General features: G+C 34.5%; 1 protein-coding gene across 3 annotated transcripts in view; it reads left to right on the top strand.

Annotated features, from left to right (window-relative positions):
- Positions 1-6,745, top strand: part of LOC101497329 (uncharacterized) — an 11,969-nt gene extending 5,224 nt beyond the window's left edge. For 2 of the 3 annotated variants that reach the window (XM_004487090.4, XM_073366386.1), the window contains 6 exons: positions 342-471; positions 665-732; positions 816-2,245; positions 5,284-5,397; positions 5,472-6,210; positions 6,377-6,745. In XM_004487090.4, the coding sequence (XP_004487147.1) occupies positions 342-471; positions 665-732; positions 816-2,245; positions 5,284-5,397; positions 5,472-6,040 (2,311 nt within the window). In that variant the 3' untranslated portion in view covers positions 6,041-6,210; positions 6,377-6,745. The remainder of the gene's footprint in view (positions 1-341; positions 472-664; positions 733-815; positions 2,246-5,283; positions 5,398-5,471; positions 6,211-6,376) is intronic. The other variant, XM_012715864.3, reaches the window with a different exon arrangement.
- Positions 6,746-13,446: the final 6,701 nt, after the last annotated feature.

Genomic DNA, 13,446 nt, shown 5'->3' with positions numbered 1-13,446 from the left:
GACAGCAATTTCACAGCCAGAGCACTGCGGGGACGATGTCCAGCGCACCGCATTCTGCTGTCACTCGCGATATCGCCGCCATTGACAACGGAGCATTGCATAAATTTTGTTACCCGCCGTTAGTGCCATTGGAGAGAGGCAAATGTAAATCCTTTTGTAAGTTCTCAATGAACCCTAAGGTCTTCCCTATCTTGGATTGGGACACCATCCTCGACCCTAAAACTTATTAAAAAAAATTGTGATGCCAGAATTTTTTCTTATCGTTTCCCGGTATCTCTTATTTGAACTGCATGTAATACTTGTCTTATAATGGTTTAGTCACTTGGTTTTTTTGTGTGAAGAAGTCGTGTTCAGCAAGTTACCGGTGTTGCAAGCAACACGGAACGGCGGTCAGGGAATGTATTGCCTCCTCCATTGGATGATTACATGAGCAACACTTCAGGCAAACCCATTGCGAAAAATTCTTTAAGTGTATGGCATTTCTTTTCACTCTACTTTTAGCTCTTTTTATGTTATATTGCCTCCATTTTTGGGTGTTGGCATTTATCACATCATTTCCATGTTCTGATTTGATATTTAGTTGCTTTCCAGATTAACTATACTGCAAAATGCACTTTGCAGCTGAACATTTTATTACTAACTTTTTATTTTGATTGTGGAGCAGAACTCTGTTAGCACCGTAAAAGGTTCGCCTCCTGATGGAAGTCCTGCAAAGCTTATGGCTCCTGCATGGTAATTTATTGTTTGGATTTGGATTGGAACGTTGCTACTTGAGATTGTTTGAAGTTAATTAATGATCCAATCTGTGTTTCTAGGGGTTTGCGGACTACAAATTGTCAGCCAGCTGCTGGTGGTCTATTATGTCCAAACGGACTGTCGAAGCCCAAGCCTGATTCAATCAGCAGCTCACTACCCTTTTCCTCGGCTGTTGCAGGCCCAATTCAAGCTTCATTGCATAGTGAAACAATAGAGAGGCCACTGTCAAGTGATGGGTGTCATAGTATACTGCCTGAAGTGAAAAATAATTGTATAGATGTTGTGGCAGGTGCTGATGAAAAAACTTTGGCTTCTGATGCGCCTGTGAATTTTAACAGCCAGTTCCCTTCTATACCATTAGCCAGAGAAAGTGATAGAGGGGGTTGTACAACATCAAGCACAACGAATTCTATTGACATCACAACAAGTTCAAATGGCAGCTTTAGTCCTGAGGAAGCAATTATTGTTACCAATGAAGGGATTCAAAATTTGTCCTATGAGTTGTCCTCTGTTGACCTTGATAGAAATGCCCAAAATGAACATTACAACATAACCAAACCCAGCAGCCCACCTACTGATTTTGTATTGGTTAAGCCTATGCAATCTCAAGGATCACAACATAATGTTGAAAAATTTAGAGATGTAATTATAACAAATGCAGCCAGTAAATCCTCTGTATTGGATAACGAGTTTTATAATTCAAAGGAACGATATGATTTGAAATTGGATTCTCAATCTCAGGTAGCATCAGGTTATGCTGAAGTAGATGATGATGATGTGACATCTTTCGATAACCAGAGACTTAAGGATCCAGAAGTTGTTTGTCATTCTTATTCGCCTTTCCTTCGTGTGTCAAATAATTATAATCCTCATCCTCTGCAGCATGGTGATCCTTGTACTTTTGTAAATTCCGGTTCTTTAGCCACAAATAATGTAGTTGGGGATGATCCAAAAGCATTATGCAATGGATATCCTGAGAAATTGGTCAGCACCAACTCTTACAGGTTGCTTCATGATGAAAGGAATGATAATAACATAGGAAGATTAGTTAGCGAAGCAGTTAATATTGGAAGTGATGCCTCTACAGATAAGGGTGAGAGTAGTATAATTTCAAATATATTGTCCATGGAGTTTGATCCCTGGGATGACTCACTAATATCACCCCATAATTTGGCCAAGTTGTTGAGTGACAATACTGACAATCAGAATGGTCTGCTAAAGAAATCTAGTTCTTGTAATGTCCAAACCAATCAATCAAGATTTTCTTTTGCAAGACAAGACGAATCCAAAATCCAAGCCTTTGATTTGAACCCATCGCATGGTGCCAACCAACAGTTTCTCAAAAGTCGCTCACTCATCCGAGATTTTGTGGAAACAACAGACGTGTCTTTGGACAAAATGGGTATTGCAAATGGCTTTCCTGTTAATAAAGTTGAGGAATATGAGAATCTAGGCAGTGGTCATTTTATTGCTTCTAATAATCTTTCTGGTGAGTATTAATAGCTTACTTAAACTAGCCACTGTTGATTTTTACAGCGTTTTCTTATCATTGGTTCCTTTGCTACTTTTTCTAGTTTTGTACTGATGTTATTTAATTGGTGCCAATTTTGCTAGAAGATTCTTCTTTTTGAGTAATATGAATTTTAAAAATATCTTATTTTTCCATAAAAATAAAAAGAAAAAATATCTTACTTTTGGTGGAGTTTTCTAGAACATACTTTTAATAGGTGTTAGGAACCTAGAGGACCCAAGACCACAATTGGAAGTGTATTCCAGAAGGAATAGAGGTTAGCTAGCAAGCTATTGGAAGTGTATAGAAGGGTTGCTAGATGAATTGCCATTGCAAGGATCAAATTTCTTTTCTAAAATAGATTTGAATCTACATATGAAGTTGACATTCCAAAAACCATGTCCAAAACACAAGGTGACTATGAGTTGAAGGGCATGCCATTTGGATTACACAACGCCCTGCCACATTCCAATATGCAATGGATTCAACGTTGTAGCCCTAGTTCTGTAGACTCATCTACAGTAGAACATCTGAAAACTGAAATATTGCTGACTCCCCTTCAGCAATCCCATTGCGTTGCAAATTAAAAGTACAACTCTGGTAAGATGATCGATTACCTAGGACACATCATTTCCCGGTAAGGGATTTATATGGATTCCCCCTACCCCAAAAAAGAAAGTCGATAACACTTTGTAACGGCCAATTCCAAAGGATGCTGACCGGGATATATGGGATTTATAGGCCATTACAAATGATTTCTTGATGATTATGGGACGATTGCTAGGGCCCTAATAAATTTGCTGAAGAAGGGTGCTCTCGTGGAACATGCAGACTGAGGGTTATTTTTAGAAAATTACAGTCGGCCATAATGGAAGCCGTTGTTTTAGCCCTGCTCAATTTTAACAAACTACTTACCATTGAATGTGATGCATTAGGAAGAGAGCAGGTACGTTGTTATCTAAAGACAACAACCTATCGCTTATTTCAACAAAACTCTTGCTCCCATTACCTCTAAATCCATTTATGATAAGGACCTAGTGATGGAGATCCAGCATTAGAGACCTCTTAAGTGGCCAAAATTGAACACACTTGAGGAGGGGTGAGAAAGACATGGGGATGTATGCAATTTGAAATGCTTTCCGGCCTAAACTGTTACAAAATGAGGAGGCAGTGAAGGGGGGATTCTAAGTTGAGGCAGAATATAGAGGAGCTTGAAAAGGATCCCAGTTCACCATCACTATACTCTGAAGTAGAACTGATTGCACTATATAGGCAGATTTGTATTAACACCTAATTCAGCTTGGTCCCCTAAGTTTCTGCAGGAATTTTCCATCATTCTCAGAGGGCCACTTAGGAAATTACAGAACTTGTAGAAGGATAGTGCAGTCCTTATATTGGTTGGAGTGGAAAGAAGAGAGATATTACCAATTTTTTATCCAGCTTCCATGTGTGTTAAAAGAGAAAATACTTGGTGCTTCCCCAAAGGACTCCTGCAATGGCTGCAGATCCCAATGCCATTTGGGAAGAGGTTAGCGTTGACTTTATTACGACCCTCCAAAGTCAATAGATTTGACACCATTTTTCTTCATCGGGGATAGGCAGAGCAAGTATGCACATTTTATCCCAATCGAACACCCTTATTCTGCCCACTCGATAACATGATTTTTTGCCAGGGAAATGACGCGGTTTCTGGCACACAGAGTGGTTTGTGGCAGGAACTGTTCAAGTTGTAATGTACACAGCTCCGCATGGGTAATGCTTACCATTATGAAACTGTTGCTCAAAACAGAGTCGACAAACAGAATATTTTAGACATCTTTGAGATGTTTTTCAAGTGAGCAACTCAAGGCCCAAATTGACTTCATACAGTGTCAGAATATTGGTACAACACCTGCTTCTAAGCTACAGCCAAGTGAACCCCGTTTGAGATAGTATACGTGACTTCACCCCTATCTCTGTCCGAATTATTTCCCGTAGAAATTGTTGTGCAGTCGGTAGCTCAAGATTTACAAGCAGAGTTGTGGCAATTGAAATACCTTGTCAACAGGGACCAATGTGGAGATTGGTTACCTTAAAAGCAAACCACAGACAAGGAACACTGGAGAAGGCACTACAACCCAAGCTAGATATTGAATATTATGGGCCGTTTCTGCTTGTCAAGCAGGGGAGCATCTGCATTTCAATTACAGTTACCAAAGTAGGCCAAAATTCAGTTCTTATTATATGCCAACTGAAGATGCAGTTGGACAGCAATCAGGTAGTTCGGTTCAACCACTAGAATCACAATTGAGGCATTAGCAATTGTACTAGAGTCGTTATTGAACTGAAGAGCAATTAGCAAAGGAGCAGACTAGGTGCAATTCTCCTATTTGTCACTACCTAGCTTCCTCAATTCAACCATGAGGACAAAGGTTGAAACTCCTAGGGGAGTGTTAGGATCAAAGAAGGGCCAAGCCCAGTGTTGAAAGTGTGTTCTAGAAGGAATAAAGGTTAGCTAGAGATTAATCAGTTAGTGGGGAGTTTGTTTGACAATTAGGTGTAGGGTACTTAGATATAGCTCTCATGATAGAAGAGTAAATGTTGTTTTTGTAATTAAACTGTATAATCAGTTTTAAGGGAAATTTACCTTGCCAGAGGAGTGCCCTTTGATACTTCAGTTTATCGATTCTTTCTTCTCTCTCTATGAACTGGGGATCTAATAAAAGCCCTATAGGTGGGAGCTAACTTTAAAATCAATGGCTCTCATACATCAACAAAAGTTGGCTTTTTCGACATAGTTGAGAGAATGGCTAATGACTATTGCTGGAGTACACTTGTACATTTCTGAAAAAAAGTAAAAAGGTCAATTGGTTAGTAATTACTCTTTAATGTATGGATATCATGCCCTTTCAATTGTGTGGTGTTTTACAGTAGAGTAGGTCACTGATTATGATCATGTGACCGAGTTGAAAGTAAAATAGTATCTTCGAAATTCTTTTTATCTTTGTAAAATGATTTTCCTTTATTGTGGGTTTCAGCTGTTTCCAAAGCACAAATTTCAGCGCCCCCAGGATTTTCAGAGCCAAGCAGGCCACCACCTCCCGGTTTTTCTTCTCATGAGAGAATGGCACAGGCTTTTGACTCAATTTCTGGTTAGTTATTGCTTCATCCGACTCATAGCTACTTTCTGCATATAAGTTGAATGTAATTGTTTTTCTTTTGACAGGGAATTCATTGCTTGACCCTTCTTTCTTACCGAGAAATTCATATCAGGCACCATCAACTGGGAATTTTGGAGGTGCAGGAGACATTGAGTTTATGGATCCCGCTATTTTGGCAGTTGGTGAGGGGAGATTTCACGGTGCGCTAAACAGCCCAATGCTAGACATACGTTCCAATTACACCCCACAATTAAATTACCTTGAGAATGAGGCCAGACTTCAGTTATTGATGCAAAGATCTCTCCCGCCACAACAAAACCACCGATTTTCAGAATTTGGGAACAATTTTTCTCAGCTTAGTAATTCTTATGGCATTTCTTCACGGATAGATCAATTACAAGTCGGTAATCTTACTTCATTCCCTCAACTGTCTCTCCAGCAGTCTAGAAATGCTGTCTTGTCAAATGGCAATTGGGATGGGTGGAATGAAATGCAGAATGGAAATAATATAGGAATGGCTGAGCTTTTGAGAAACGAAAGGCTTGGATTTAACAAGTTTTATAGAGGATATGATGATTCAAAGTACCGGATGCCAAATTCTGGGGATTTATACAACAGGACATTTGGGATTTGAATTTGTTGGCTATACTATTGTTGTCAATTTTGGCCATGGCAAAGCCAAGGCAGAAATGGGAAAGTACAATTTTTTCTGCATTGCTAAAGGTGATGGGGCTGGCTCTCGACATAATTTATCTCTCGACATTATGATGATGCTCGAAGAAGTGCAGTTTATAACTGCTGCTGGTAATATTTCAAGCTTCCTCTTTTCCTGATTTAAAATGGTTTAGTTGGCTTCTAATAGCATAGTCCTTAATGTGTGCAATAAAATGTCTTCAACTACTTGTCAGCCAGTATTATATTTTAATTATGGCAATTATGACTCAATTTTCCTCCCTTGTCTATGTTGTAGTTCTGGATTTGCCGAAGCAAGGTGTGTGAGATGTAAGAAATCAACCGTGGATCAGAACATGATCCTTAGCACTTACATCGTCGTCGAGTGTTCTCTTTATAAGTGCAGACGATGAAATTTTGTTGATTGACAGTCGAATAATCAGCTCTATATTTATTGGTATTGTAATTTTCTTTACTGAACTTGTGGATATAGATAAGAGGTTTGGTGCGGAATTATTCAATGGTAAAAAATGTTGGCAGCAGTTTTCATCATCATATTTGATATAGAATTTTTCACTTTTTGACTATGATAACATGGAATTCCTTCCGAGTGTGTAACTCTGTTGCCACCTGGGCAGGTTTATTGTCTTCTTTGACCAATTACTTATGTTTTTTTGTGTGCATAAATATTTTAATGGCAGTCGAGCACATTGTATGTTTCAGGAAATTACAACGCGGTAATACTTTATTTTTAATTATTTGATTTGGTGAGGTGTCGTTTATGAGTGGAAAGAGTTTTAAAATATTCTATTAGGTGACTTTGTTAATGCCTTAACTATATAGCTAGGCCAATTACTTTAACTACGATTTCCACGAAAGTTTATTTCTTTTATATGAAAACTCTTCAATATTTCTACATTTACTCTGCACAAGAAATTATTCATTCATTGAGTTCTCTGCTCTTGAGATTGGGTCTTAGCGGAGTAATTCCTATAATCCAAATTTCCCATCTCAATTGGTTCTGAGCCTTCCATCTGGCGCTCACCGCTGAAGTTATGCACAATCAAATGGAAATTGAAGCCATGGAAATCGTAGCACTGTAGCGTCGTATCCTACTGAATGTAGTTGAATTGCAAGACAATTGTCATTGATGAATAAATTCATGGCAGACGTCGATGCAATCAAATTCATGCTCACAAATGATTTTTAGCATATGTGGGTGGTTTTGCGGCATACAACAAGAAACCTTGCTACTAACGTGGGAATCAAAAATGAGGAAGCTCAGAGTTGTAAGAACTTTCTAGCGACCAACTAACACAATCCTCAAGCCCTGATTTTAACTCAATCACAAATCTACCATGGTTTTAGTAGTGGTCACTAGAAAGGTTGAGTAGGATGAGGAAGTTGATGGGGTCTGTTTCCAAAAACCATCGACCCCAAATTGCAATATGCTCTCTACCCAGAATTTTATGGGTTGCTCTTCAGTGAGCCACAACAACCATCAAAACATGCAGAATTTCAAGTTGTTGTTGCAAATTTCCTGCGGTCTTTCACTTGTAAACAAAACACTCATGCTCAAACTCTACAATCACAACTTAGGAGAAACTCACACCGTTGAACCAACAACAACGGAATACGACATCTTCTGTGCTGCATACGGTGCTACGTTCGAAAGGTATTTCAATTTCAAAGATGATTTTGGAGTTGATCGAGCACATCATCACCAAAGTAACCCTCACCATCCGAATTGCAATACGTGTTCGAAAGGTATTTCCATCTCTCATCTAACACAATTAGTGTGTTCGTAAAATCACTACATCTAAGCTTCTTCAGCAGTCTTAGGTGTTTCGATCCCGGTGTGTCGTTGTCACTCTTGTTTCTGCCACCATGTTCTGCTTTGATCTCGTTCTAATCGATAGAGTCATCACTTGGACAAGCTTTGGGTTGGCCATGGGTACCAAAGACGGTTAGACTCCACTACAGACTTAGGATTTCCAATTATATTTGTCAAAAGGAGGTGCAAAATTTTCCTATGGAGAAGAAGGGTTTGTCTTCGACGATTATCAATTCATCATCTAGTTGGTATGGACATTGCCGATGAAGGTAACATCACGGTTTGTACTTTTATTGCAAAAATGTGAAACATTATGTGTCAGCCTCCCTTTGTCCCCTTTATGGGTACTTGGACCTTGAGTATCCTACTCGTTAGAAATCACTACTTCATATACAACCATTTCAGGTAAATTCAATGCTTTCAATGTTGATATGTGCATTGGGATGTTTCTCACCATTCTATTACTTACATTAGTCATGATCATGTTATGGGAAACCATCTACGGTACTGTTCTCCATTTACTTCTGTGTGTGGTTGAAGAGGGCTGTGTTAGTACAATTTTCAGTAATTTTGTTGAAGAAGTATGGATTATTTTCTCCATGTCAATTACCGTTGAATGCAAGCTATTAAATTTGCTATCCAGGTTCAGAGTATTTACTTTTGAAGAGGGTGTTGTTATCCCTCCAATATATAGCATAACTAAGGAAGCTGCTGTACAATTGGATGCTTTGCCAAAAGCCTATAGGATAACACATTGTCATACTTTTTTATAATGCATAATCATCGTCAGTTTTACAATTTGAAGGATACTGTTCTTGGAAAATTGATGGGACATCCTTTGTTATAAGCACATAGCCAATATAAGGACTATTATGCAGCACTCAATTTGAAGAATTATTGGACCCATTCTTCTAGTTCAAATTTCAAAAGACAATACTTCCATCCTCAGGTGGGAGAGTGACTAACCATGAATTGTCCAAGAGACTAAATGCTTTCCTTCTAGCTTTTGCTAAAAGGGACAAATTGATTTTGGAGAACTTTGTTGAAATTAATGGTGCCACTATCTTTGACTTTGAGGTTGCTAGAACTCTAGTTGATTGTGTTTCAATTGCATTGTATGGAACTCTGTTGAGTTGCAAACTTGAGTTCTTTAATCATGTTTTAATAACATGGGTGCAAGTCTTGTATGCTTTGCTGCACAAAGGTGTTGGACATGAAGTTGGTTTGCTAATGCATCATGAGTTTTATTCCTTGGCGAGGCGGGAGCTGAGTTTAAAATATGTTCTCCGGTATCATGAAGAAGTAAAATCCATGCAAGGCATCTTTTATGAACTAATTAATCAGTCCTTTGTGAACATTGTGGGGTGGCCAAATTTTGGTGCACTGGTTCTGAGTCTTACTCTTGTTTTTCTTGATCAAGAAGTGTATCATTATCAACCATGGGTTTTTTGGAAGATGGATAAGTTTATATCATGATGTGTGTGTCAAGGTAAGTCTTCTTAATGCTAAACCACTTCTATTGAAGAAGCCATATCCACATCTGCTACTATCCCGAGATTGCTATAGGGCATAACAAAAAAAAGTATGTTGTTGTTGGGACAATAATTCACAACGGAAGTGTTCAAGCTGCTAAGGTTTTGATCAAATGGAAGGATTTACTTGTGAGTCATATATGGATTGTTTAAGAAGTTTCTTCGTTTCATCCTTGAGGACAAGAATATACTTGAGGACAAGAATTACTATATATATATATATATATATATATATATATGTGTGGTAATACTTTATTTTTAATTGTTATTTGTTTTGGTGAGGTGCCATTTGTGCGTGAAAAGAGTTTTAGAATATTCTGTTAGGTCACTTTGGAAATGTCTTAGCCATATAGCTATGCCAATTATCTTGAATGAAAGTAACTCACATTTCAATAAAGGCTTATCTTCTTCTATATGAAAACTATAATATTTCTATTTTTACTTTTATTATGCACCATAAATCAGTCATTCATTGAGTCTTGTGCTCTTTAGATTGAGTTTTAACATTGTAATCTTTATAATTCAAATTTTTTATCTCATCGTATGCACGATACATACAAAGGACAGGTTTATGGTCCTTCTGACCTATGCAATTTTTTAGCTTCTGCTAATTGCACAATTACGTATCATTAAAATATCATATATAAGTTTTGATCAAAGTTAGACTAAAATAGATAATGAGCTTTTATTAAGATAGAAATCATTTCAATAGTGGTTGAGTTCGGTCTCTAGTTGAATTGTTGACTAAGTTTTATGTATTTTTTGACTGAATTTTTAGGAGGACTAAAATTTAAGATAAATTAAGATTGTTACTCATTCCATAATGAAATATAAACAAAAGTATTATTAAAAAATTAATATATTTGAACTAATGTTTGATCAGATACATTAATGTTTATATATTTGTTTTATGATATTTTTTTACTTATATTTTATTTCAAAGTAGTATTTAACAAAACATACTACATTTGTAATTTTGGAATTAAATTATACTACTCCGCTTGTTATTATGATTATAATAAGCACAATTAGGAAAATTGTGCTTTTGATTTACAATTTCTTGTCAAATTAATTTTTTGAGTAAAGATTTAAACTGGTCTCCGATAATTTGGATATAGACTATTATAAGTCATTTAAAAAAATAATATTCAAATTGATTCCTAACAATTGTATAAAGAGGACATATTAGTCCATTCGTTAAATTTGACTTTTTGTTAAAGTGCCAAGTTATGGAGATGAAGTGTCGTTATCTATGCCACAATGTTAAAATTGATGATGTATAAATATTTAGTTTATGCAATACATGTAATATTCTACCTTAAGTAATTTACATGTCAATAATTTTTAACACTGCAGTATAGGTAATATAGTTTCTCTAACCTTAAATATAAGTAACTTTAAATCAATAAAAATAAAAATTTATATATTTAATTTAAATTTTAGATAAAATATATCAATTTTTTTGAATACAAAGTTGCTTATATTTAATGTCAGAAGGAGTATAGTTTTTGTAATCTCTAATTGCTTAAAAATAATGAAGTCATTATTTTACTATTTATGTATTAATGTATTTTCATATGAACCATGGTCCACCTTCTTGAGTTGAGTTGATACTTAAAATTATTTAAAATTATAATAATTATCTTTTAAGAATAGATATTAATGATTATTTTTATTTATATAAATAAGATAATAACTTAAATAATATTGAATGGATAAAATTAAATATGTTTATTGTGTTGATCAGTCATATAATCATTTGTCGTTAGAGTTTTTTATATTTTTTAAGTTCACCTCCATTTATAAATATTAATATATATGATCTTGTTCCAATTAATAGAAATTTTAATCCGTCTCTAATTGGATCGACATTGAACACTAAAAGTTTTTAATTTAAAATGATATTTATAAAAATCTAATAAGTAAAAAATATATTTTCGATATAAAATATATAATGCAATCTTAACATTGACAAATCATAAACAAACAAATCAACAAATGTGGGGCAACAATGTTATAATGATGATGGGCCTATCATCACCCGTAGCACCCACTCTAAAGAAAAAGATAAATATAAAAATAAATATCATGAGTGTGTTTTCTCATGAGCCACACGTTTATAATGCATTTTTATGAAGTGGGGGACGCACTACGTCACACTCTACAAACCAATTTGGGTTGGAAAATTTTCAGAAAGAAAATTACTGCTTAGATCTCGAATATAAATAATAATAATCTTTTTTTTTTCTCTTTGAGAGTCTTAAATATAAATAAATATTAACTTACTTTTATGTATCCAAAAAAATTAACAACTTATTATATATAACATTATTATTTTTTATTGATCCTTCAGTTAATTTTTATTTTATTTTTTAACTTTTTTTTATTTTATTGAAACTAGTTTAGAAAATACAATAACTATTTTAAAAAAATTAAATGAAACTCGCTACTCCCTTTTGGTTTCATATTTAAGTACACAAAAATCTATTCAAACTTTTTAGTAGTTCACCTTATTTAAAATAATAAAAAAATTAATTGTATTATTTAAATTGCTCTTCGTGAAAACTTATTCTATGAGAAAAAATTATTGAAAAAAACATCTAAAGCTCTATATAGGGTGATTTTTGATTTTTTGTTTTGAAACTTTTAAAAATTTGCATTAACTTTTACTTTGAATTTCAATTTTTAATTTTCAATTTCAATTTTTTATTGAGTTTTAGTTTTTATTTATTTAAATTAAATCACTCTATTTACCATATCTCACAAAGAATTCTTCAAATATAAATAAAGATTGATGCATAAGAATAATTAAAAATAAAAATAATATTACATTTTAATTATTTAAAATAATTCAAATATTATAAAATTATAATTTATCTAATTGTAATAATTTTAGTAATAGTGGTTGAAATTGGTAGTTATGGATGATGACTACTATAATAGTGATCAATTACTGAAGACAGTTGCAACGCTTTAAAAAGACAATTAATAGTTGGAGGTGGTGGTAGGAGCATGATAGAGGATTACTATAGTAGTGGACGTTATCGGTGGTGGTTGTGGAAGTCGGTTGCCAACAGTGGGTGGTTGGTGGTGTTGAGAGTGAAAGGTGGGTGGATGGTGATGATGAAGGTGGTGGTGGTCGAAAGAAGGTAGTCCTTAATGAAAGATGGTGGTTGAAGGTCAGTGGTTAATGGTGGTGGGAGTTAGGTGGTTGTTGGTAGTCATATATGGTGATAAGTGGTGGTGGCAGTGATCGCAAATGATGGTGATAATTGTTAAAGGTGAGTGGCTGGTGGTGTTTGTAGTGGTCAAAGGTGGTAGATGGTCAGTGACCGTAGTTAGAGATGGGTGGTTGGAGGTAGTGGTTGGTGGTGTTAGAGTGTTACTGATAAAAATATTTTAATTTTAAAACAAAAACAAAAATTACAAAACCTATTTTTTTGTTAGTTTAAATAAAACTATTTTAAAATTAACTAAAAAAAATATGAACTTCATTTTATCCGAATGTATTTTAATTTTGAAATTAATTTTTAAAATCTAAAATCGAAATCTTACAACTACTCCAAATGCCCTAAATTAATGAAAGGGTATTGAAATAAGTTTTTTAAATTAAAATTATTTATTCGTATTTGATGTCAACATGTTACGAAAATTTACAATAAAAAATATAAAAAAATTAATACATAAAAAAAATTAGAATTTATAAATTAAATACATTTTTAGTTTATATAAAATTTCAAATTTTATTTTTAGTTTTTATAAAAAAATCTTAACTTTTTAATTATTCTATTTTCATTTGTAGTCCCTATTTTAGGTCGACGTGTCTACATCCTTCAAGTATTTGGATGATTTTTTTTAATCATGTGTACAATATTAAAAGAAGAATTAAATATAAAATCTAATGAAATTTTTCCACCTCTTTATTTTTTTATTTTTTATAGTTTGTTCTTGATCTTTTCTTTTGTATTATCTTTGATAGTGCTTAATGGTTTAACCAAGAGG

The sequence above is a fragment of the Cicer arietinum genome, chromosome 1 (assembly GCF_000331145.2).
Source record: "Cicer arietinum cultivar CDC Frontier isolate Library 1 chromosome 1, Cicar.CDCFrontier_v2.0, whole genome shotgun sequence".
NCBI lineage: Eukaryota > Viridiplantae > Streptophyta > Magnoliopsida > Fabales > Fabaceae > Cicer > Cicer arietinum.
This window is presented reverse-complemented; position numbering and strand designations above follow the sequence as displayed.